The 26,803-nt window shown below is 35.3% G+C and overlaps 1 protein-coding gene across 6 annotated transcripts in view; it reads left to right on the forward strand.

The window, feature by feature from the left end:
- The window catches only part of LOC128200628 (ras-related protein Rab-26-like), a 28,727-nt gene extending 2,523 nt beyond the window's left edge, over positions 1-26,204 (forward strand). For 3 of the 6 annotated variants that reach the window (XM_052894674.1, XM_052894678.1, XM_052894676.1), the window contains exons 2-3: positions 20,565-20,729; positions 25,635-26,204. In XM_052894674.1, the coding sequence (XP_052750634.1) occupies positions 20,565-20,729; positions 25,635-25,835 (366 nt within the window). In that variant the 3' untranslated portion in view covers positions 25,836-26,204. The remainder of the gene's footprint in view (positions 1-20,564; positions 20,730-25,634) is intronic. The other 3 variants (XM_052894675.1, XM_052894679.1, XM_052894677.1) reach the window with 1 other exon arrangement.
- The last annotated feature ends 599 nt before the right edge of the window (positions 26,205-26,803 follow it).

Here is a 26,803-nt window from a genome sequence, read left to right on the forward strand (position 1 = left end):
TTGGCCCACTTTTTACGTTAAAGTATCCTTAATGACAATATTTAATAAACCTAATAATAAAAACATGTTCAACCTTATCATCATATCAGCCTTTAAATGTCCATTGCTGAACATAAGCTTCCCCCTTGGGGGGGGGGGGGGGGTGCCAGTAGTTGCCACGTTTGGCAGCCGCAGTTATGCTTTAGATATGTTTTAAGAGGAACGCTGCTGCCCATCCCTCGCCTTCCCTTAGTCGACTTTTACGACACCCACGGGAAAGGAAGGGATGGCCTATCTGTGTCGGGACCACATGGCCATATATAGTTATTTAGTATGTAGTAGTTAGTATAGTTTAGTAAAATATAAACATGTTACATTTTACTAAACTAGGTGTCATCTTGCGGAAGTCCATATCACTAGTTATTTGATTATAATGATTTTGGTTAATTCCGCTACCATTGCTATGTTCTCGAAATTACAATAAAATATGACAAACTTGCAATGGGAATGTCATAATTAATTGAAACTGGACTTATAATTTTGTAAATAATGAATAAATGATCTGTATCTGTGTATATTATTACATGGCATACATACATATATAGATTACATGAACATAAAAAGAACATAGGCCAATAACAGTTATCCACGAACATATTACAAGCGAGTATTACAATTGGTTTGCACCGACAGTCTTCAGAGCGAGGTGTTTTAAAAAAAAAAGAAAAAGTAAAGTGTGTAAGTGTACGAATAAAATGTATTGATGAGTACAGAATTGTGTGCATGTATATATATCTGTATATGTATGTATGTGTATATGGGTGTGAATATGTAATCGCATCATATCATATTGTTGTGTGTGTACTCACACACACTCATAACGTCACCGCCCAGCAACAACATTGCATAATATAGCCAGCTGATGAATTAAATTGTCCCACCTGGTTTAAGAAATTTATTAAATTTTGAAGAACCAAACAACCGAAGAATAAAAGTAGTTAATGAATAATCATAAACTGAAATAAGTTTATAATAATTTTTACTTTATTAGAAATTTAGTTCATATTGGTCCTTAGAATAAATGATTATTAAAATTTTAATTTTAGAGATTGGTTTAGAAAAATGGCGACTTAGAATCGATCCCACTGTATGTGCCACTCGAATTTCTATTTGTTCTCGGTCAATATACGTCTTGAAGTTTGATGGGGTAAATATTTTTTGTTCAAGACAGCTAATATTTTCGTTAAACCCACGCATTTCGCAATCCTCTTATTATTTTTCCACTGTAACTTTATTTCTGTGATCCGGGGCCTCGGGGGTTGCTGTCTCGACCTTTAGTACTGAACAAAGACCGACTTAAAAATGTATTGAGCAAATCGTACTTATTCGTTTCAGTACAGCGAACAAAATGTTTGTGTAGATAATATAAGAGTTTATTTTTAAAAACATCAATTTTAATAACAGCTTAATACGAATTGGATAAAAATAAGCGAACATTACCCTTAATGAATATCCTATGCTACTTCGAAGCAATTCCATTTAAATGCGTATGCATATTAGTATGGGATTTTTTTTAAATATATTTTGTTCACTTATGTTATTTTTTCAACTGGCTTCAAAGGAGGTTTTGAACACGGTTGATTTTTTATTTTTCATCTCGTAAAGTAAATAAACTTGTAAACTAGTTTGGATTTTTTTTAACTGAAAGGATATACTTATTTACATATTGGTCCCATAGAAATATTCTCAAAATCGGCCCAGTAGTTTATTTAAATCAAAATAAATGGTTTTGCCCAAACGACTATAACATGGATTCAATCCACGTCGAAACGTTTTCAATAAAAAAGCAAGTATCTAGATAGTATTTACTTGCAAATGTTTTTCATTGCGTTAAGTCCTAATTGTGTATTTAAAATATAAAATAGTAGCTACTTAATGATATTTTAAGTCAGTATCCACAATTAAATGTACGTATTTGTCTCCAACTTGCTGGAGTTTCGTCACATGGCCATTGAGTGGTTGTGTTCACATAATTAAAAAATAATATATTATTTCTATTATTGTTATTTAGTTACATAATATTTATTATTGTAATGATACTTTCTTGAATGAGCGTATTGGGAGATTGTAAAGCTTGCCCAGTTGATCAAATAAATAAATTTTTTTTTTTGTGAAAAAAATAAATAAAAATAATTTGATAAAATAAATTAAAATATTAATGAATATTTATAAATGTAAAAAAAAAAAAAAAAATAGAAAATAATTTGAGAATAGATGGATTTTATTCTTTTTTAATGAATATGCACAAATTTGAATGAATTTTTTTTATACAACTTAGAATGGCAAACAAGCTGACGGTTCACCTGATGGAAAGTGGTAACCGTCGTCTATAGACATGAGCAGTACCATTTTGATAGATGGATAGATTATATCTTAATTTAGATTAAAGGTACTTTGATGATTCGCGCGAACAAACCCGCGGGTTTCAACTAGTATTACATAGCAGTGATTTAAAAATTTTATAGCAATTTAACAACGCCTTCGGATGTTGGAACGCTCCCGGTATCAATATTACCTATTTATCTCACAAATTGAGCAGAAAATGGAGCACATGTTGAAGTAGAATTGAACTGAGGCAAAATTCAATTCTGTGCTATTAACTGAATTTGTAAGCGAACGGAGATCTTATGGCGGTGAAGCGGTAAACGACTGCAAAAGTACAAAATAATTTCAATAATACCTACCCAATGTATAAATATAGCAGAGGGAGACTTTGTACAAAAGTCGATTGCTTAATTCTGTATTTCAATAATGGCTGTGTTTCGGTTTGAAGGGTGGGATATGGCGTGAATTTACTGGGTACAGAGGAATAACACCTGAGTTCTCAGGAATGGCAACGCATGGGGGGTATCATGGGCCAAACAGTATACTCTGTTATGTCCATGGTACTGCTCATGTCTATAGGCGACGGTTACCACTGTCCATCAGGTGGGCCGTCAGCTTGTTTGCCATTCTAAGTTTTATAAAAAAAAAAAAAAAAAAAAAAAGAACATAATTTATTTATAACTTGTTAGCGATTCGTACCGGTTTTACAAGGTTTTGTTTGTTTTTTTTTTTTTTTAATAAAGAAATAGGTACGTAAGTATTAAATAAAACCCATGCCATTTTTTTTTGATAATGTTTTTTTTTATAGAAGAAGAATTAGAAGTTTTAAAAACGGTAATTTTTTTTTAATTATATTTATTCAAAAATAACTATATTTTATTAACTTAAGTAAAAAAAAAGATAATTTAAGTATACTACATATTTATGTTACAATTTTTTTAATTATAAAAATTAATATTAAAATATGTATACAGTAATAATTTAATAAAAATAAATATAAACTATGAATAGCTTAAATACAATAAGGAAATATTATAATGTCATCTATGTTATAACCTTTATACGTTGACCTTTATACTTCAATAAGATTACCTATTTAATTAAGCTGATGAATACAATAGAGTCTATGTATAACTATTGACATCACGTGAAATGAATTAATTAAAATTGCAATAACGTCAACAAGAGTTCACAACGAAATCAATACGGCTAAATGGGCTTAATAACGAAGGGGTCGGGGGACGTGGGGATGACGGGGACCCCGGGGTGAAGGTGTAACACCAGTTGAATGCGAGTGGTGACACCACAGACTCAAATGATGATAGATGACGTCGGTTTATTTTCTTTTTTATGGCAAACATGCTGACAGCTCACCTCATGGGAAAGGTCAACCGTTGTATCGTCTATAGACACGGACAGCACGATAGATATCGTAGAATACATTGTAGTGACCATGTATCCCCAATTTGTTGCTGTTCTTTACAATTAAAGTGTTATGTTTCCGTACTTTATAATTTCTGAACTTGTATTAAAACGAAGAGTACAATTTTTTTTACTATTTTATTATAATATTTTATTTTATTTTATTTCAATAGGTACACATTACAGAGAATTAACATAGTTACATTAATTTATAAACTACAATTATGTTTTGTTCAAGCTAATCCTCCAAAACTTTGCGTACACGGCATGATCAAAACATAAACACACAGCTAAAGTCTGTAAACACAATATAATTTAAACAACAAAAAATGGATAATCATATATATATATATATATATACACACATACAAACACAGACACACACACACACAAACACGCGCGCGCGCGCACACACACATACAGAAACACACATACCACGGATATTGCATATCAAAAGTATGCTTTTAAAAAAAATCAACTTCATCTGTGGTAAAATTAATTATTATAATTTAAAAACTAAAGTATAAAACCGATTTTGATAAATTACCTACGGGACCAATCAGTAAATTTCTCTTTTTTAATTTAAATTAATATACAAAATCTAAATCGATTTATAACTGACGGATTTATGAGGTAGCAAACATAAAAAAAGTAGAACCGAATTCACAATCTCCTTCTTTTTGAAGTCAGTTGGAAAGATGGACATTTTGTTTGAGCAACTTCCAAAGTTCCTTTTGTATATTTGCACGAGTATAAAATAAGTAAATAAAAGTATTTTATAAAGTATATAAGTACAAGAACATTTGTGTGTTTTATTCGTAACGTGTAATTTTTGGGGTGGTAATTAAGACTGAATCAAAATGTATGTCGAGCATTATTCCTTATCAGACATAATTAAATACCACTGAAAATACACATTGCCATCTAGACATAAACTAAGAAGGTTTGGGCTATGGGTACTAATAGGTAGAAATAATTAAATATCCATTTCTTTCTGTAAATACATACAGATCATACATAGAAATACCATCCAAACCAATACAAATAGTCATATTCATAATTACAGATGTTTGAACTGTGTTGGTATTGAATTCGTGACTATCTGTAGGCGAGGAAGTGTGTTAAACTGCTAGATTCTAATCATTTGCCTAAACAGACGAGGCACGTTTGCGTAGAACATTCATCATTATCATCATCATTTCAGCCATTATCCGTCCACTGATGGACATAAGCTTCCCCCATAGACTGCCATAAAGAACGGTCCTGAGCCACTTGCATTCAGTAGTTCCCTGCAATGCATTTCAGGTCGTCACTCTATCTAGTGGGAGGTCGTCCTACACTGCGTTTATCCGTACGCGGTGGTCACTCGAGAATCTTTCTTCCCCATCAGTTGTCGGTTCTTCGAGCTTTGTGACCAGCCCATTGCCATGAACATTAGAGACGGAAACACACTTTACACACAAAGTTGCGACATCGATTTAAAATACATCTATGTGACATTGACCCAATTCACCGAGGGATGGGGATAGCCTACCGTCTTACAATGCAAAATCCCATTTGCTTTTTACTTTATATGCATATTGGTTCTTTGATAGATTTCCTTGACATTTTTATGAGATATGATTTTCTTTTATGTATTTTTTTCTTTGTTGTATAAACCAAATGGCTTTGTTTCAGTCGTTATTACGTATTATTAGATCGTGTTGTGAAAAGTTTACCTGAACATCACATTAATTTTGTTACGTACACCAAATAAATAAAACTAATACAACTTGAACGTCGTTTACAGGTGAATACGTTAGTTTATTATAATCATCAACTTATATGTAAATTAATCGAAGTTACTGAATATATTAACTGAAAGAATACATAGAAACAGTCGGATTATCATGTTTGCAAAACAAAGATCTTCTCAGACATTCAAAGGTAAACTGGAAGAAACCCCTTAAGGGATAAGTCCGCCATTGTACTTGCTTTAATAACTTATTTGATTTAATAACTCCTTTAAAGCCTTACAAACAAATATCTCTATCCGTATTCTATTAATATTATAAAAGCGAAAGTTTGTAAGGATGGATGGATGGGTGGATATTTGTTACTCTTTCATGCAAAAACTACTGAACTGATTTGAATGAAATTTGGTACACGGGTAGGTTATAGTTAATTTAGCTTATAAGTTACTTTGTGTATTGGTTCAGGTTTGGCGAAACCGCAGGATGCAGCCGTAATAAATAAGATTAAAAAAGTTATGAATGTACTTTTTTTTATACAACTTAGGATGGCAAACAAGCTGACGGCCCACCTGATGGAAAGTGGTAACCGTCGCCTATAGACATGAGCAGTACCATGGACATAACAGAGTATACTGTTTCAGCCACGATAAATGCGTTGCCATTCCTGAGGACTCAGGTGTTATTCCTCTGTACCCTGTTCACCGCCAATTCACGCCATATCCCACCCTTCAAACCGAAACATAGCCATGCAAACACAACTGCTTCACGGCAGAAACACGAATGGGACAGAGGTACTCAAGCAATCGACTTTTGTACAAAGTCTCCCTCTGGTGCATGTTTTATCTATAATTTAAGGTTTTATCGTGATATGTCATCCAGAAGTTGTGGGTGAGAGGTTTGTAAGATGGCATGGAAACACCATGTTTCCATTTTTCTTTAAGAAGGAAATATAGTTATAAAAAAATACTTATAAAGCGAAAAAGAGAAAAAAAAAGTACAAAATCTGACAATTAGTACTTCAAGTTACAAATTTTTTTTTTATTAAATTAAAAAGAAAACTAAAAACGTGCGTCGTGCATAGAAGTACTCATGAAGTAGCGAACAAAAAATCTAGTAATAAAATTACAATCATTTCGAGTTTTTATTTTAATATATTGTTGTTATCATAGTATGAGAGTATCATAGATAAAGTCTACTTTGCAGAGACATCTCGAAGATATTTATTAGACTAACAGAACGAAAGTTTGCTTGAAATTTGGGGCGCCCTTAGCTTCAGATTTTCACTCGCTTTCAGAGGGGTGCTTGCATTTTGCTATTTCATTCGTAGACGACAGGTGGCGTGAAGAGCATTTATTTAATGTTTAACTTTTCTCACAAAAATGTATATTCATATTTATATTTGAAGAATTTTTATACCACGAAAGTGGTAAAACGGTTACTATAACCTATGGGCGCCTACTATAACACTAGTGGTTTCACATGCGTGTTGCTGACTGAAGAAAGCTTAATACACCCTTTTTGGAAAACTTCATACTGTAGTCTCTCGAGAGAACCTCGGTAGGGAGTTCATTCCACAGCAAAGAAAATATATTTATATACTTTTCTATAACTATTTATAGTATTATAAATTTTATTCTAAGAGATTATAAAAATTTATATTTCTTGTAACTTACACATACTTAGGCAAGACCAAAACTCACATACTGTCACTGTCCAGATTTACCCGTATCGTCAACATGGCGGCAAATCTGTAGTGACTAGCCCATAAAACCTGCTTAAAGCTTTTATCAAGCAAGGTTTCCTAATGGAATCAACAGGTGAGGCGGTCCTATATCCATCCATTAGTAGAGTATACGTATACCGTTTACATAGTGCCTATCGATCTTAACTTCCCGGGCTTGGTTAGATTTTGAATAGGATATAAATAGTTAAAATTTAGTTTAAATTGTTATGTATATTAAATTGTTATATATTCAGTTCTTATTTGGAACTAGCTACATCCTACGGTTTTGACCACATGAGTTAATTCGTAAAGTATCCCATGCGTTAAGAAATAACCTTTTTTTTTTTCTGAATGTGTTTGCTGTTGGCCGTGCTTCACCGGACGCGAAAATTTATTCTTATGGACTGCGGTGTGTGTGTCTAAGTTCACCCCCGTAGTTATTGCGTGAGATTGCGACGCGGTTGTTATGCGCTAACATCGCGCGCGGAAGGGTTCTTTGCCCCCGCCGGCGGGGGCGGTGTGTGCATTTATCTTGTCGAGGGTTCTAGGTAGGGAGGGCGCGTTTGCCGTCGTAGTTGGATCATCGGGGTAACAAACGTTCTCTATTTGACCGCTCTTACATGAGCGGATTTTTTCGAGACGCTTTTGCATTTTTATAGTGGGTATTTTTCCGGTGTAGATTCTTTCATTGCACCACCTGAAGGGGGTGAAGTAATGAAGGAAGGGCGTGGGCGAAGACGACACTAGCGTACGTCATGCATGCTTTATAGAAGCTTTGCGTTAAGCGACATTGGCTCTTGTTAATTTTGCCATTGTGCTTAAGATGAGATGCGAAACTAGAATCTAGTGTCACGCCTCGCAGGTATTTGGCTTCGTTCGTCCAGGGGACGGGCGTGCCAAACAGCTGAATAGAGGCGGGAAGGGATGGTTTTCTTTTGGCCGTGAAAAGCACGGCGGCGCTTTTATCTGGATTGATTATCGATGCGCCATTTTCTGAACTAGGCCAGCTCGTCCACCGCCCGTTGAAGCCTGTTGGCTGCACAGGCGGCCGACGTGCTGTCCACATATATGGCTGTATCATCAGCAAAGAGGGCGATTTGCACTCGGGGCTGACGCGGGATGTCGTTGGTGTACAACGAGAAGAGGGTGGGGGAGAGGACAGCGCCTTGAGGGACTAATCGGTCGTGCGCTGGAACTCATTGATAATGTAATTTTCTGGCACTCCCATCTTGTGCAGTTTGAAAACAATTTTTAAAACCGGTGAGGACGTGTTCTACTACACGATGTAGAGTGCTTGTTTTAAAGTGATTATGTTCATTACAAACGAACCTTTGGACTGTAGCCAGTCTTTCAAGTATATTTCCTCATACAGCTTCCCAGCGAGCTGAGGAGACTGATGGGGCGAAAACTGGTGGGAAGGGACTTATCTTTCCCAGGTTTGGGAAAGCCTACGACATCGGCTTCTTTCCAAGCATCTGGAAAGATGGCCGCATTGAAGATCGCTACTAGGAGTACTTAATTTCACCCTTCGGTTGGGAGTTCCTTTGAATCTTTACTGGAATTCGCTCCACCTCGGATTCTACCTTCTCTAGATGATCAACGGGCACGGAATTAATTTCAGCCTTTTCTTCATCAAATATGGCCGGAAATCTGTTTTAAAACGCGGTCAGGGGGTGAGTTCTTTGGTGAACTTATCCCAATATTCCGCTATGCGACTCTTTACTTCGCGCTGTAAAGCTCGCAGGCGGGTTCGGTTCTCTTTGAGGGATAGCGGTCATACGCTCGTGTGGCTGCATTCTTAGTGCGCAGCAGAGCCATTACATCATCAGGTAGGTTCCATCTACGGTCGCCCGTATCCGGAACCTCCCTGGAGCAGTCCTTGACTGCCGACTGCAGGTGCTCTGTTAGCGCGTCTATGGCTGTAGTCGTCTCCTCGATAGATTCGACTACGTCCGGGATGCGGTCCAGTACCGGAATAGAGACTTTCTCAAGCCGGCTCCAGTCCGTGACCAAATTCCTTTAATACCTTCGCTATAAAGAACTTTACTTTAGTAGGGCCAAGGATTGAAGTGTTTGCCGGATTGTACTGGGGGAAGGATTCAGCGGTTCGGATAAGCACAGTCCAAAGGCTGTGCTTGTTAATATCCCCCAGGTCCATGAGAGCTTGGAGGTCGGCCCGGAGTAGCTTGTTGGAGGGAGAGAGATATGCCGATGCTATATAGATCGGTCGGTGGTCTGTCATCGCGAGGAGGCATATCGAGGCTTCCATGTTTTTCGATCGGAATATATATTTTTTATTACCGCGTAGCTAGGTCTCCTGTAGTAGGAGAATATTGAGAAACTTAGTCCGTTAGCGTTCTAAAATTTGCATCTTTTCGCCCTTAGATCCATAATTAGTTGTTAAAATTGAGGATGGCGACTAATCGCAGACGGCTGCGAGTTTTCTTGTGGGTCGTTGACTGACCTTAATTTGGAGGTGCGTTTAGCTGGCGATTACCAGTGCGAAGTCGGCTGCGAAGCTTGAGCCTACGTTCGTTCCAGTTTGCGGGGCGGGGCGCGGAGGAGCGGGCGACGCCACAATCTTGGCAAGCGTGGGAGCGGTTGCAGATGGCATGGTGGGTGAGGGGGTCGCCTTTGAGACCGGAGGTCGCACCCAAGCATTTTTTCGCTGAAGGCTGCGGGATAGTAGGGGGCGCGGGGCGTGCTGCGCGGGGTGCCTGAGCCTTTGTGGCTTTTGCGGAGGCCTTGTTTTAGCGCGGGGACACGATGTGTGATTATTATCACGCGAATTCAGGCACTTGACGGCGCAGAACATAATACATGTTATAATCCTGGGGAGAGATCTAGTTGACATGCACATATTGGAAGTTTTGAGAGCGGATATCTGCGAGGATGTTGGCAGTCCAGCTCCTTAGGGACGCCGCGTATTACTACGCGCAGTCGTTTCTCCTCCTCGAGGGCATAGTGTGGTAACCCACATGAGGAAGGAAGTTAACTGGCGATGATCCGCCGATGTGGGAACCACTATCTGATTCCTAGTGAGGTTATATTAAAGGATATGACACCCTGTTCCAGGCTGTCTTGTGGATTTATAAAAACGTGATCGCGGTCGGTTTTATCGGCGTTTAACGTTGGGTTTTAGGCGGGGAAGATTGGTCTACCCCAATTATCTAGTCGCCTGTTTCGGCGACGACTATTTCCGTTTCAGAGGAGGGGCGGTTGGGACACCTCCTGAGGGGACATCGGCTCCGGGGTACTCACTAGGTGGTCCCCGGGGGAAGGTGGGTTTGAGGACAGTCGTCGTTGAAGGGAGGCCGCCGGCGAGGCAGGGGCGTCGTATGACATGTGCGCCCCTGCGCTCATCGAAAAATGCCTTTAAGAGGTTTTTGACATTTGGCCTTTAAAAAGGCCACGAATTGTGGAATGTCATTTAACATCCCAGAAAACACTCCTCTTATTTTTGATATATGACAATGCGCTACTATAAAAGTATAACTGTATAAAAGTCTCTTTATACAGGGATTAAAATACCCGGCCGCTTTGGTTAACCGCCCCGCCGAGTACGGCGGGGGGATGTGTGCCTATTGTTAATGTAACAATGGAATGTAGTCACCGGAGTGACTTGTAGTGCCGATACTTGGCCGGGGTGTCGAAGGCGGCGCGGGTCGCCGGGGAGGAGAGTGCTGGTCTCTGGCACCGGCTCCGGAGCTGGTGCGCTGCGCTTATGGCGCAGTACACCACCCTAACACTTGTTAGTCCGATGCACTAGAGTTCACAACATACAATTGTCACTTGTAATTGTTCACATGCACTCACTGCACTCGCGACGACGAGGTGGCAGCGCGTGCCGTGTACGCGAACGGACGGCCGTTAAAAAGCGCGCGAAACTAAGGCGACGAACGAGAATAAACTTTTCTTCGTGTCCGACGTGTTTGCGTATCCGCTGACTCCGTCGGAGTATTGATGCCAGTAGTGACGCGTGCGTCACCAAAGGCTATCGAATGAGCAATGTAAGAAATAACCTACTCGTGTACCAAATTTATTCAAGTCAGTTCAGTAGTTATTGCGTGAAAGAGTAACAAACATTTATCCATCTTTTCTAACAAAATTTCGCATTTACCGGATTTTGCATTTTTGATATTTCCATTCTTTCATATTGCATTTAGAATAGTTCGATCTTTTTGCCATTGTGTCGATCTAGCAATCCGGTCCGGCTTCGCACAAGTAGATAGAATTTTCGAAAATAATATACAACTATGTTACTCATTGATAATGTAATTTTCTACTTGTGAAACAATTTTTAAAACCGGTAGTTTTTGAGATTATGTATTACAAACGAACAATCAAATATTTCCTCTTTATAATACTAGTACGAGTATAATTTTCTGCCCACAACTTTATTTCACCCTTTCAGGAGTGAATCTTTAAAAGTCACTATACATATTAATTTTAGTAATCAAGAGCCTAAATCTAAAATTTCACGTGTCTAAGTTGATCTAAATTGATAATATTCCTTACAAACTTTATAGCCATGTTTTACCCCCTCAGGAATAGAGTTTTCCAAATTCCTTTAATACCTTCGCTATAAAGAACTTTACAAAATTTCAAGATTGTAGATTCAGCGGTTTCGTCTGTGCGTTAATATGTGGCTCAGTTAGTCAGTCAATCAGCCTTCTCCTTTAAATATATGATATTTTTTTATTAAGCTAAATAGATTTGATGTTTTATTTAGTAATGAAATACTTATTAATCGTAAGGATTAGGTCTTAAACGATTGTGATTATTATACGCAATTCGGGCGCAGAACATAATACATATAATCCAAGAGTTGACATCAATCTTAATGAATATTTATAAGGACATATATCTGTTTATATTGATCTGAGTGTTTTATAAAAACGAGTACTTAAGTATTTCTACCAATTATCTAGCACTACTACAAGACCTGCTTAGTTTATGACTGGATGGTGCAATATGACCAGTGGTATTTGTGTTTTTGTTTATTGCTATTGTTAAATTTTGCTTTTAACATGTTTTTGATATATGACTGCGATAGTAACTGTAAAAGTCTCATTTAAAATAACCTGGCTCTTCTAATATTATGTATATTGTAAAATAACTTGTACTTATGTCTATACAATCATACATTTTATTATAATAATACACAACATACAAGTTTTTATAAAAAAAAAGGACTTCGTGTCTTATCTGTAATTATGTATTTTTGTCACAAATTTATAAAAAAAGAACTTGTACATAAAAACTAAAAACTTATTTTAACTATTTTGTCATTTTCTTTTAAGTTAAGAATTTAACACGAAAGAAAGAGACAGAATAGTCCGATAGCTAATATAGGTTTATAAGAGATTTGATGTTTTACGAATGAAATAATTAATCGGAATTATAGTTTTTGTTTATTCAGGTATTCAACGAAATTAATTCAATACTCATTTTATGATTTCCATTTAGGGAAATGACATTGGCTCCTCGTCTATATAATGGTTATAGGACTGCTAAAGTTTGACAATGGTAGTGATGTACCTAGCACCCACGGCCGGGCCCACACCTGCCTCAGTTATTGTGATGAAAACAACCCTCACAAGTCTACATACCGTTTGAAGCTAGCATCAGATAGTGTCACAATAATAACCAATTGTTCCAAAAGGACGCCCTTTTATTTTGTCGCAATTGAGTAAGTTTTAATCAATAGTTTGGAAATGCCAACCGTTTCAAAACCCTTATACACCGAGTAATTTGATACAGAATTCGATGTCCTTTGATCCTTTCATCTGATAGGTATTCCCGTCTTTTTAATCAGGGGTCAAGAAGATATGGTATTGAATCAGGAAGATATCTAATAATGCCGGTACCGCTGGATTATCATAATATTCTAATAACAATTAGAATATTCTATGTATATATCTATTTTTTGTGTAATAAAGAGTTACTTATGTTATGTTATGTTATTATCGAATCTGGTTTCCCAGATTGCACTCACTATATGAAACTTTATTTATAGCATTATTACAATATATTACAATATTATTTTAAGCTATTACAGTCTTTATTTAATGGATAAAAATGAAAAGATATCCCCATCTGCTTTATCTGTATACACTGATGGGGCACCAATGAGGGATAATAGGTGAAAATGAAAGCGTGTCAGATAGCCCATTGTGATGAATGAACCACGATGGTTTCTACAATCTCTTACCCTTAATAATTTTCGATCGGTGATATCGAAAAGATAAAGTTGTAGGTAGGTTGTGGGACTGCGAGGTTTTCACTGTAATAAGGCCCCTGTTTCTAATAGCTTATGATCCCACTTAAATAATTTATTAACTAATGTAACTTAATAATTTATATTGTTGGTGCAAATTAATATTGTTAAAATTTTGTGGGCCCTGGTTGCCTTTATTAAAGAATTATTATTATTATTATTAAAAGCAATTGTGGTTAATACCTGTGAAATCACCACAGCGAGCTAACTAACCTAACTTCATTCATTCTCGTTTATCATCATTCACTGGTGCCGTACTTGAGAACACCGATAACGCAGGCTGGGTTGCTGGGTTATTTTATATCCATATTCTTTATTGCACTTGAAAAAAAAACTTGTATCATCTCTAATAGAGATCTCTTCCAGCCAACCCAATACAAAGAGAGAGAAAATAATTAGCGGGTAATCTAATGTAGAAAACGTGCAACGTACGTATATATATACACATCTATTGCAAGGGGCCAGTGGATGCAGGTGGCTTAGGACCATCCTTTATGGCAGTCTATGAGGGAGGCCTATGTCCAGCAGTGGGCGAATAGTGGCTGAAATGATGATATTAATTAAAAAGAGAGATTTCACCTTTTTTTTGAAATCCTATATGTTAAAAGGATGTCTGTTCCACAGTAACCATCATCCCAATAAAAGGTTAAACGTGTCACAAAATTAATTCTCTCTATAGACCTTATGAAATATATACCTTGATATATATATCTTGTGAAAATTGTCAAATTCTAAAGAAAGTTTAAACTTCAAAGGATTTAAACTACCTATACTTACATGATTATTAACTACCATCTCTACTTGTGATCTGTACTTTGTCATGCGGAATTTAATATCGAACAAAGCTTCAGTTCTAATAGATAGGGAAGCTTACAATGTAGCGGATAATTATTCAATATGTAGATAGATAGGCACCTACTCATATTGCAGTGTCGCCGGCAGGCGCGGCGCGCTTCTACCCTTACCACAAATCCCTTTGATGCAACGTCCTTCAAATTATGACGTCAATAATTACAAAGGTATTACTGGTTGGTGAAACTAGATTGTATTAGATTTAATACGATAACTATGTTGAACAGAATTATCGTATTAATTTGACATTGAAGCAATAGAACATTGTAAATGTTGTTATATACTGTAATCCTCTGAAGCCCTGATAAAGAAAATTACAAAGACAATAAAAATATACTCGTATTATAAAAGAGAAAAAGTTACAGTTAAAAGAAAATTATGAGTTAAAAGTATGATTTATTTATAAGTAATTTATTATAGATTGCCATGTGGTTCCGGCCAGGGGCGTCGACTTCTAGGAAGCATAATAGGTACTCATGCTCTTTTGATGACTAGGATATCATTATTGCAACTGAAAGACGTACACTGCTTACTGGACAAGCAAGCGTGATCTAAACAACGGACAATGCGATAAGGATTATTTTAGTTATGATGTCTAGCGTCATGTGTGCTCAGCGCTCACTGTTTGCCTCTCGTGGATGCTGGAGCCACCGAGCACCCATGGAGTCGGCGTTCCTGGTACTGGTATAGAATAGGTTGTCCCTTCCTTTTTCGTGGGTATCATAGGAAGCAATAAAGGGTGGGTTGCAGCGACCCTCTTAAAACATCAACAAAATCTGTTTGCAGTTGTCAATCCTCTTGTGAAGCATGGCAACTATTTGCAAACCAATGGGAGTTTATATCAAAGGGGAGACCTACGTTCACCATTGGACAGTTAACGGCTGATATGATGATTTAAAACTATGTTTGTTACTCTATAGTACTTTAACGGCTTGACGGATCTCTATGAGATTTGATATACACATACTATGTTATGTATGTATATAGGATGGAGAAGCATATTGGCTACTTTTTATCTCAGTCAATAAATATATCCCTGTGACGCGGACGAAGTCGCCGGTAAAAGTTAATAAGATTATAATTAAATTTTCATTTTCACAGTACTTGTAAAGCTGGTATTCTTTTGATGTTGTAGTGCATAGGTAGCAAAATGTGTATACGGTATTTTATTAAAGGTTTTGTAAGTCTAAACAGGGCTTTGTCCCTCTTTGTAACTTTAAGTAATTAACCCATGTTATTTTGGGTGAGAATAAACACTTTTAGAAGTAAATTAGTAGACACAAACGTGGCAAGTTAAATCATTGCATACAAATTTTACGAGAATTTTCATTGTATTTAATATAATATAATATATGAAGTAACCAGCTACCAACACCGATTTCGCATGAGTGTATTAATTTTTGTTTGAATTAAAGCATTTGGCGTTCATTTTTTCTGTCTACCCTAATGGGGAACAGGCGTGACAGATGTATGTATTGATACAGATATGATTGTATGATACGTCAGTTTTCAAATATTTTCTTTTATGCAAACTTTTCTTGTCAATTTCAAACACAACAATAAATAATTAGCCGAACAGATTTGATTTTTATTTATGTTGATGGCAGGGGAGTCATTTAACTACATTAAATAATTAAATATTGGGGAAAAGGTATATGGGCGAAAAACTAAAAGTCCAGGGATCGGCAGAGAGGGCGGTTAACAATGATTTTTCTAGACTGGTATGTCGTTCGCAATAACTTAAATTAGTCGTACCTCTTTGATGAGCTAGTTCACCTGCTTCCTTGGGCTGCTGTCTTTTTCTACGGCGCAGCTAAAGATCCTCACGGACTCAGGAGCACGCACAAAACTTGTATCGAAATAGTGTGGTGTGATGTAGGATACTTCACATGTTCATTATACATAACATTTTCCATAAAGCAAACTATTAATATCACTTAGATGTAATTTTTTATAAAATAAATACACGAAACAGAGCGTACGTGCTAACTTACCATGATCACTTTTCGCGCCAACGCCATATTTCTTTTTTTTTTTTTTATCTCCGAACATAGTTGCACTCAGGTGCGATGCGACAGCACTTTTTCCCGTGGTGAACCAACCTTCAAGCCGTGCGATACAACCGATATCGGATTATCAACATTAGACTAGTCTAAACAAAGGGATTATTAGTAATGGGCTCAACCGTCTCTATATAGAAATTATCGTGGTTGCGGAATTCATCAAAATGAGCTAACTGACCTGCTTGGGGGAAGGGATTGTTAGTAATGCGGACCACCAGTCCCATTGTTAACAATATGCTCAACCAGGTCGACCTCCACATGGTCCTCCCTGGAAATCATCGTGCTGAATTCCAGGTGTGTTCATCATGATGGGCCAAGTGACTTGCTTTTTCATTCTCCACCTATCATCCTTCATTGGTGCTCCGCCAGTGTATACCGTTAGCGCAGGCGGGGTTATCATTCCATTATCGTCCATTAAAAACTGACTTGCTTTCATTCTATTCTATCATCTCTCACTGGTGCCCCGCCAGAATATACCAAAAGCAAAGGTGAGGAATAGTAACTTTTTTTTATACGACTTTGAATGGCAAACAAGCTGACGGCCCACCCGATGGAAAGTGGCAACCGTCGCCCATAGACACGAGCAGCAGATGATACCCCCCATGCGTTGCTATTCCTGAGGACTCAGGTGTTATTCCTCTGTACCCTGTAAATTCACGCCATATCCCACCCTTCAAACTGAAACACAGCCATGCAAAAACAACTGCTTCACGGTAGAAACACGAATGGGACAGAGGTACCCAAGCAATCGACTTTTGTACAAAGTCTCCCTCTGGTAGGGTCTTCCATTCTCACCACTATATTCCACTTCACATCTCTTTGCCACTCTTCATCAACTAAGTCGTTAGTTCGTTTCTGTTATAAATAGTATATTAGTCATAATGGGCCAACTAGTTTGACTGTAGGGGAAGAGATTTTTAGTATTGCGGACTAGCAGTCCCATTATTAGAAATATACCCTGTCAGGTCGACCTCCACGTGGCCCTCTCTGGAAACGATTGTGCTTAATTCCAGGTATATGTATTCATCACAATGGGCTAACTGACCTGCCTTTTCATTCTCACCTATCATCCCTCACTGGTGCCCCGCCAGCGTATACGGTTAACGCAGACGGACTTACCATTCCATTAACATCCATTAAAAAAAAAACTTGTTAGACTTCAATCTTATCAATTACTCTTTAATGGTACTCCGTATATTTTTGCCCACAATGCTAAAAAATGTTTACCGTTCTTTTCAACCGTCGGATGCCCTCATTTTTGCCATTCTAAATAAATACTCAATCGATTACCCTAAGTCGAGCCCTGCTCGCCTGTGTAAATCAACGCAGATGGGTTAGCATTTTTTTATATTAATTAAAAAAAAAATCTTCATTGAATAAATTAATAGAGTAATAAGATCGAAAGCATTTTTTCAAGTAAACACGGCTATTCTCATTTCGCTACCGTCTTGTCTCGGGGAACGTTTTTAAAAGAAATTTTAATAATGGCCACTTCACTTTTCAAGCTTGCTGAATATAGCCAGGTATTGGAGTTAAATTTTCTTCAATCATAACCTTTTAGTATTCTCATCGGGCCTATTATATTTTACTTTGATGTGAATTGAAGGGAAGGAAACTGCCGGATATTAATTTAGTTTGTAGTCGACTATACCTATTTATTTATAACTAGCAACTCGTCCCGACTTCGCACGGGTAAAGAGTATAAAATACAAACCATGTCATTCGCTGATAATGCTTTCTATATATAAAGGAAAGTTTAAAATCGGTTAAGTTTTTTTTGAGTTTATTTATTGACGCTCTTGTATATAAAAGCGTGAATTTACTGGGTACAGAGGACTAACACCTGAGTCCTTAGGAATGGCAACGCATGGGGGGTATCATGGGTGAAACAGTATACTCTGTTATGTCCATGGTACTGCTCATGTCTATAGGTGACGGTTACCACTTTCCATCAGGTGTGCCGTCAACTTGTTTGCCATTTTAAGTTGTATAAAACAAAAATAAAAAATAAAAACGTCAAACGTCTCATAAAACTATTTTATAGCTATTGAAATGTTCTGTCTCTTTCTTTTATGCTACATTCCCAATTAGAAAGAAAGTGACAAAATAGTTCAATAGCTAAAATAGGTTTATAGTAGATTACAGTTTTTATGAACAAGGGGATCATTCTTTAGTATGTACAAGATATGTGTACAAAGTGGATTTAATACTCTTAGCATATAATATTAGCTTCTCTCTTAAAACATCTCAACCGTAGTGAGGCAAAGCCTGTCAATCCGCCTGTCAAACGTGAAAACTACTAGCAAAGTCCCTCTTATGGGGGACACCTATGTTCAATAGTGGATAGTTAATGGCTTATGAGGATTGGCATATATACGATATACTATATTATAGACAAAGATGAGAATAGTACATAATACTTATCTATTACAAATAAAAAATCAAATCTTACCTCTTTATAATATTAATTTAGATAAAAAAAGCTAAATAATGCATCTATCATACTACTCATAACAAATTCTCTCATAACAAACAACAGCATTATACTGTTGATCTAATTGATGGACACAGGTTCTTCCATAAAAATAATAGCCCTCATTGGCCAGATGGTTTAGTATAAAGATTTTTTTTATATGTATTTTACTTTGTTTTTAGCAATCCATTATTATAGGAGAAGGGATTGTTAGTAATACAGATGACCAGTCCTATTGCTAGCAATATACTTTATCAGATCGACCTCCACATAATCATCGTGCTGAATTCCTGGTGTAATAATTAAGATGGACTAACTGACCTGCCTTTTCATCTCACCTATCATCCTTCAGTCACGTCTCGCCAACGTTAGCGCAGGCGAGGTTACCATTCTGTTATCATCCATTAAAAAAATCTTTTATGATACACAGAGGATAAAAAGCAATGGTGACACATTGTAATCTTTACTTACTACATGGAGAATATTCATGTCTATTAAAACTCCCGATTAATTTTCTGGAAACGGCAAACATTGTTAATGAATAAATTAATTCCAGAAATGTTCGAATCAGACCATGTTAGGCTAAATATAAATGGGTTCGCTTTGGTAAACTTTAAATATATAAATCGATTTTAATTATTCTTTTAGCAAACGGTAAAGTTTATATTAAACCCATATTAGACTCGCCAATATAGAATTAGCTGTTTTTTTTAACAAAATCTCAAAAATACATTATAAAATGTTTTGATTAATATTTTCACATATACATAAATATACTCGTAATATAATCAAATAGAAACAAGTACATATTGTAATTGTTTGTATCTGTAATATGTTTACTATTGTTATCATATTGAAGGAAACAATAAAGAGTACCTATCTATCTACGTATATTACAGTAAAAAATAGATTGTTCATGAATTTAAAAGACATTATTAAAATCAATATAACGAGCTTAAGCTCATTTAGATTCATGGGAGATTGGTACTTGTCACATATGAGTTAATACCCCTATAGAGTGAAAGTTTGTATCGTAAGCGGAAAATCAATATTGTAATTATTTTGATAGGGTTGCCACATTCTCGTTGGTGTATAATATTAAAAATATTATTAACTAATATTTATCGACTTACTTTTGTTTAATCGTCATCAATTAGGATAAAAGTATGTATATATAATATATTACTGGTTAGTCGATTACAATTATTTATATTTATCTATATATATCCCTTTCCCCCATGGCCGTCAAGTTTGGCTCTTACAGGGGCCATCATAAAGTTTTTACACACGTGTCACCCAGCGTGTGCAAAGACTATAGCGAATCCCCGCGGCGATACACGACAAATTTGTATTACGCTGTATGAAAATTATGAAATCTTTGTACATTTTCACACTTTCATTCGCACACGATGAGGCACGTGTATAAAGTACCTTTTCCTTTCCTATTTTGTTTCCTTCGAAAGATTACAATAGTAAACTTATTGATACAATACAAACAATTACAAGAAATAATCGCAATGAGAAAACAATGAGCGACCTTTTATATTAATAACGGTCACTTCAAATCAAGTAGGCTGCTAGTTTATTTTTAATTGCAAGTAGGTAAAAAATATATAAATATCCGTCTTTTATATTTATATTTCATTTTTAATAGCAGATGACAACGGACGACAGCATGAGCGATGACGTGTTCGAGGATGATTCGTTGCGTGCGCCAGCGCAGCGAAGTACGCCCTCTCCAACTGGCTACAGAGATTACCAAGCTCCCGCGGAGACCCCAGCGCGTACGCATGTAGACGACGACGTGCCTATACACAAGGTATGTTATTACAATATTACATTAAAAAAACTAAAGTAAAAGTTTTTTAACTTGCAAAAATCAACTATGAGATCTTAGGCTATTGTAAATCAATTATCAATCCAATTATTGTCGATAAAAACAGGAACTATGATGTTTTTTAATAAGTAACAAAGGAATGGTATACGCTATCGTGATATCAGTGAGTGATGGTACTAGGTGAGGATGAAAGCACGTCAGTTGACTCATCTTTTATTTAAAGCAAGTTTCATTAAAAAAATTTATACCTGCAAAATTTAATTACGGAAACTTAAGCTGTTGTAAAATAATTATCAATCCATATATTGACTGATAAAAACGTGGCGTCTTTGTGTATAATAGCAATCCATGATAACAGATAGATACCCTCATACAAATATTTGTAGTAGTAAATACATTTATGAGTATATTCGTTAAAAAAAATCTCGAATATCGGAATTAGTAGTACACAAATTGATGTTCTGTAACTTTTCCTCTGATTCTCGTACCGTCATTGAAAAGTTTGATGAGCGTTAGTCAATTTATATGTCGATTTATCTAATTAGAAACTTTTCCTCGCCGATGAAAGTTCCCTTTTCCAAGAAAAAATATTAATGTTTCCATGCTTTATAAATGCTGTTTGAATCCGGCCTAGAATGGGTCACCCCGTCCCTTTCCGTCGTAAATGGCGACTAAGCGAACTATCTGGTTAAGGGATAGACAGCAGCGTCCCTTTTAAAACACCACTAAAAGCTTAACTGCAGTTGCCAACCCGCTCGCTAAGCTTGGCGCCTAGTGGCAAAATCTTCCAATAGTGGAGGCCTATGTTAAGGAGGACAGTTAATGGCTGAAATGATAATGGTGATGATAGCATCGTAAATGGAATCATCACTATATTCTGCGCGTTGTATTATTATATAATGTGGCTGTGTAAAATAATTGTACCTATTGAGCGAAATTTTAAACGTCTAAACATATTTAAATTTTTTCATAATCAAATATTTTATCTATAATATATAGGCATCCTATTAAAAATGAACATAAGTTATAAAAATAATATCAAATATTTTTTAAAGAAATTGTTTCCGGAGTTCTTTTATCAATAATTCCTTAATAACTGAGTTATTTACAAACATAATTTTATTTTTCCTATAATATTCTATATCTTAATAAATGAAATGAAATAAAATGAAATGAAATTTATTTGCTAGAAACATTGTAGAAAAGGTGTTGCATTTGTGAAGTTTATAAGATGTCCATTATGTTTCACCACATCAAATGGCATGCAAATATTAATTATTGAATTTATCCATTGGCTATTTTATACAGGTACATTATATATTTAATTTTCAATTACATATACAATAAATCACTATTAGTACGAAGTGCCACTTTGGTCATGCATTACAAACAGTCAATAAAGCTACTATAAATAATAAAATGATAAAAATGTCAAATAAAATTAAAATTACAATTTAAATTTCAAACTAAGTCAATGTCACAGCATTTATAGCTTGCAAAAACTCATTGTAATTATTGTAGATTTTTGGTATCGAAGCTTCGGAGATAAATGGCGGGTGGGGGACGATATTTTTTTTAATCGTTATCATTAGTCAAAAACTAAGCACATAAAATAAAAATGCACAAATAATTTCTTTCTTCTGATACCCCATTTGGATTAGTAGGATCATTTATATTCTCTTTTGTACCGCAATTTTGAGTTCCCTCTTGAACTATTCGGATCCAAGAGCATTTAAAAGTTGTGGTTCTCAAATTAAAAAATAATTAATTTATTATGTTATGTTTTATTAATTAATTTATTTATTATGTTATGTGTTATGTTTATTATGTTTTATTGCAGTGTGTAAACCAAAAATATCTAAAATTGATAAGCATCTAAAACAGTCGTATCATAAAGTTTTCTTTGTACTATTTTGGTAGGCAACTCTAAAAATAACATATTTTTATATCGACAAAGATATACACTCCTCGCAAAAATTAAGGGAACATAAAATTTTTTGAAATTTTTGGGTGATTTTCAACAGGCTGTATTTCAGTGAAAAATAATCGTACAGGAAATTTAAAAAAAGGGTTTTGAAGCTTGAAAACTCTAGTTTTCAGATTTTTTGGTAAAAAAATTTTTTGAGCTCCGGTTTCCATGCAATTCTTAAACAAAGCTCAAAATAATTTTATTCTAAATTTTCTAGGTTTCGTTTTTCACTCTATGGGCATGGAAAAATTTTTTCGAGCTACTCCATTGTATAGGTCTCTTAGCGTGTTTATTCAGCTTCAAAAATCGCTTTGGATGGCTCAATTACGACCATTTGTCTCCGAGATATCGAACTTTGAATGCAAAAGCATCCTTTTACATTCAACTGCTAATATCTCTGGAACTACTGGTCGCACAGAGAATTAAGCAAAAATTTTTCTAAAAAAATTTTCTTGATTTTTTTTCGATTTTTTTTTTGATAATGAATTTTTAAAAAACAAAAAATTGAGTAAAAAGTGAAAAACAAATGAAATTATTGATTTTTGAATGGATTAGGGTGAGTTTAAGGGACAAAAACCTTGTTCCCTTATTTTTTCCAAAATTTCAATCAATTGGTCCGGGAAAAACCGTTGAACCGATCGCTCCAGGGATTTTTGGGGTTCTTTAAGGAACAATAGACTGTAAAATTTTCCTCAAACCTTAGCTTTCCCGCCCATATTAGCGAAGATACAGCCAAGTAACCAAAAAAGGAGAAAAAGTCACTTTTTCCACTTTTTTCAATTCAATGTTAGAGGTGGAAAAAATTTTTTTCTTCACTAACTCTTGACTGTGCTTAATTGGAAATTTTATGCAGATAAAGAAACTCGGCGCCCGCTTGCTGTGCGACCAGTAGTTCCAGAGATATTAGCAGTTGAATGGAAAAGGATGCTTTTGCATTCAAAGTTCGATATCTCGGAGACAAATGGTCGTAATTGAGCCATCCAAAGCGATTTTTGAAGCTGAATAAACACGCTAAGAGACCTATACAATGAAGTAGCTCCAAAAAATTTTTCCATGCCCATAGAGTGAAAAACGAAACCTAGAAAATTTAGAAAAAATTTATTTTCAGTTTGTTTAAGAATATATGGAAGAGAGAGCTCAAAAAATTTTTTCACTAAAAAATCTGAAAATAGAGTTTTCAAGCTTCAAAACTCTTTTTTTAAATTTCCTGTACGATTATTTTTCACTGAAATACAGCCTGTTGAAAATCACCCAAAAATTTCAAAAATTTTTATGTTCCCTTAATTTTTGCGAGGAGTGTATTAAGTACCTATATATATTGTATGTTTTATATTTTTTTTATACAACTTAGAATGGCAAACAAGCTGACGGTCCACCTGATGGAAAATAGTAACCATCGCCTATAGATATAAACAGTATCAGGGACATACCAGAGTATACTGTTTCGCGCATGATACCCCCCATGTGTTGCCATTCCTGAGGACTCAGATATTATTCCTCTGTACCCAGTAAATTCACGCCATATCCCACCCTTCAAACCGAAACACAGCCATGCAAACACAACTGCTTCACGGTTGAAACACGAATGAGACAGAGGTACCCAAGCAATCGAATTTTGTACAAAAATAATTAATAATAATAAAAATATACATTTCTTTTTATAAATTATCACCTCAGCTCTCAGGAATGGCAACGCATAAAGGCTATCATGGGCGACACAGTATACTCTGGTCTGTCCCTGATACTGTTTATATCTATAGGCGATGGTTACTATTTTCCATCAGGTGGCCCTTGAACTTACTTGCCATTCTAAGTTGCAGAAAAAAAGAAAAAAATAAACATTAAAATTAAAACCGAAAACTGTGTTGAAAAAAACAGCCGTGATTAGTCTCTCGTAAAACATTCTTTCTGCTAATTATGATCTCGAGAGTTACTTTTACTTTAAAAAAGTAAAACAACCATAAAAAGCGTGTTTGTTGGGAAATTAAAAATGTAACAATAAATTCTCTTTGAAACAAGTAAAAAATATATACTCTCTGCTTTATTCTCCAAAACAAAGCTCGCGTAAAAGAGAGAATTAAACTTTAGAATTTAAAACAGGAAAGGTTTATTTACTTAACATATTTCTTTATTTCATTATCACTAGTATCAACATAATTTTATCTTTTAATTAATATATTACTCTGCGCATTGTAGCATGCTACTATATAAATACAACATTGTACATTCCATATCACGGTGCGAAATAGGCCACTGAAACCATAGACAAATAAATACTAAAACATTTGGTTATGGGAAATATTAAAAATTAAGGAATAAAGAATGAATAATACTTGAAATATGTAAAAGAAAATCTGCGTTAGAAGCAATAAGGCAAAGAGGCAACAATTTAGATATTAATCTATTTGATCCGGCAAACATTGTTTTTTTTTGATGGGTGAAAATGGTATGGTAACCCCGCCTGTGCTAACGGGATACGCTGGCGGAGCACCAGTGAAGGGTGATAGATGAGAATGAAAACAGGCCAGTTAGCCCATCATGATGAATTCATTAGGAATTAACCACGATAGTTTCCAGGGGAAACCGCGAGGAGGTCGACCTGGTTGGGTATATTGCTAGCAATGGGATTCTCAGTATCCATTACTAACAATCCCTTTCCCCCCGGCAAACATTGTTTTGCCACCCATCAGGTTTTTTTTCTTATAGGGATAATAAGTAACATAATTATGTGACGAAGAGGGTTATAGGCTACTTTTTATCTCAATTATTAAATATATACCGATCACGCAGACGAAGTTACAAGTAAAAGCTAGTGTGACTATAAAACATGCAAAAACAAAGTTCTCCGACTACCTCATTTGAGATTATAGCAGTAAATTTTCTTATAGGATGATTAAATAAAAAAAAAATTGTTCCAGACGATTCTTCTCGGTGACAGTGGAGTTGGGAAGACGTCATTATTAGTTCAGTTCGAGACTGGAAAGTTCCAGGCGGGAAATTTCTCGGCCACAGTCGGTATAGGATTTACGGTGAGTACCTTAATATCTAAAAAGTTCTATACAAATAACAGGTTTCGTAGATTAAGTTTAATTAGTTATTCTTATTACTTTATTTATTAGAAAAAATCAAAAATATCATTAGGTTTATTATTTCTCTACTGTGTTTAAAGATACTACATGAATAAAGATATTTCGAATTTGAATTTGAACTACATTTTCGTGTATATAAATGGTTATGTATTTATAGTCTTGTATTGTTTAGTGAACGTATCCTATAGCTGACCACAGGCTACAGGTTATAACAGAAAACCAGTGTTTTGTCCAGTAGGGCAAAGTTGAGGGGAGGTATTATTGATTTGCTATGGCACACAAATGTATAATTTGTCTCTGTTTTTTTTTTCTCTGTAAGGTTTTCTATGTGTGTGACTGAAGCTCACGAATAAATGTTTATTATATTTTAACATTACCACCGTATGATGAGGAAATTTAATTGGCACAGGTAATTAATTATATTTAACAACTAGAATTTCGTAATTTAATTATTCTAAGAATAGATTTAACTTATTATTTCATTGCTTTTATGTTGTTACTTAAATAATTATTGAGTTCATATATCTGTTTGTCTTTATTAGTATATATATTCATAAACAGAATGTTAGTGTCTAAATATAGAGTATCGTATTGAACATAATAATAAAAAAAAACTATTGAAAGTACTTTACCAACCAGTAAAAATTAATATTTCTCGTAAGGAATGATTTTGAAAGGAGAGCTTTTACTAAAACGGCAATTCGAGTTTTCAGGTTATTATAGGAAACTCTATATTTCGCTAAGAAATCCTAATTTCTTTGCGAAAATTTTTCAATTATATTCGTAGAGCACGTCCATAAAGAATGTTAATGTTTTTTATTTCATCTTATATATTGAATATGATAGGTATATTTATTTTTTAGATTTAAGATATTATTTTTTATAACTTTTTTATTTATGAACCGATTGAAATAAAACAAACATTGAATATTAAGTGGAGGAAACTGCAACGCTTTAATAAAAACTGCGTTCAGATCGGTTACCCGTTTCTGAGATTA

This window comes from Galleria mellonella, unplaced genomic scaffold (genome assembly GCF_026898425.1).
Source record: "Galleria mellonella isolate WM207_F2 unplaced genomic scaffold, CSIRO_AGI_GalMel_v1 utg223, whole genome shotgun sequence".
NCBI lineage: Eukaryota > Metazoa > Arthropoda > Insecta > Lepidoptera > Pyralidae > Galleria > Galleria mellonella.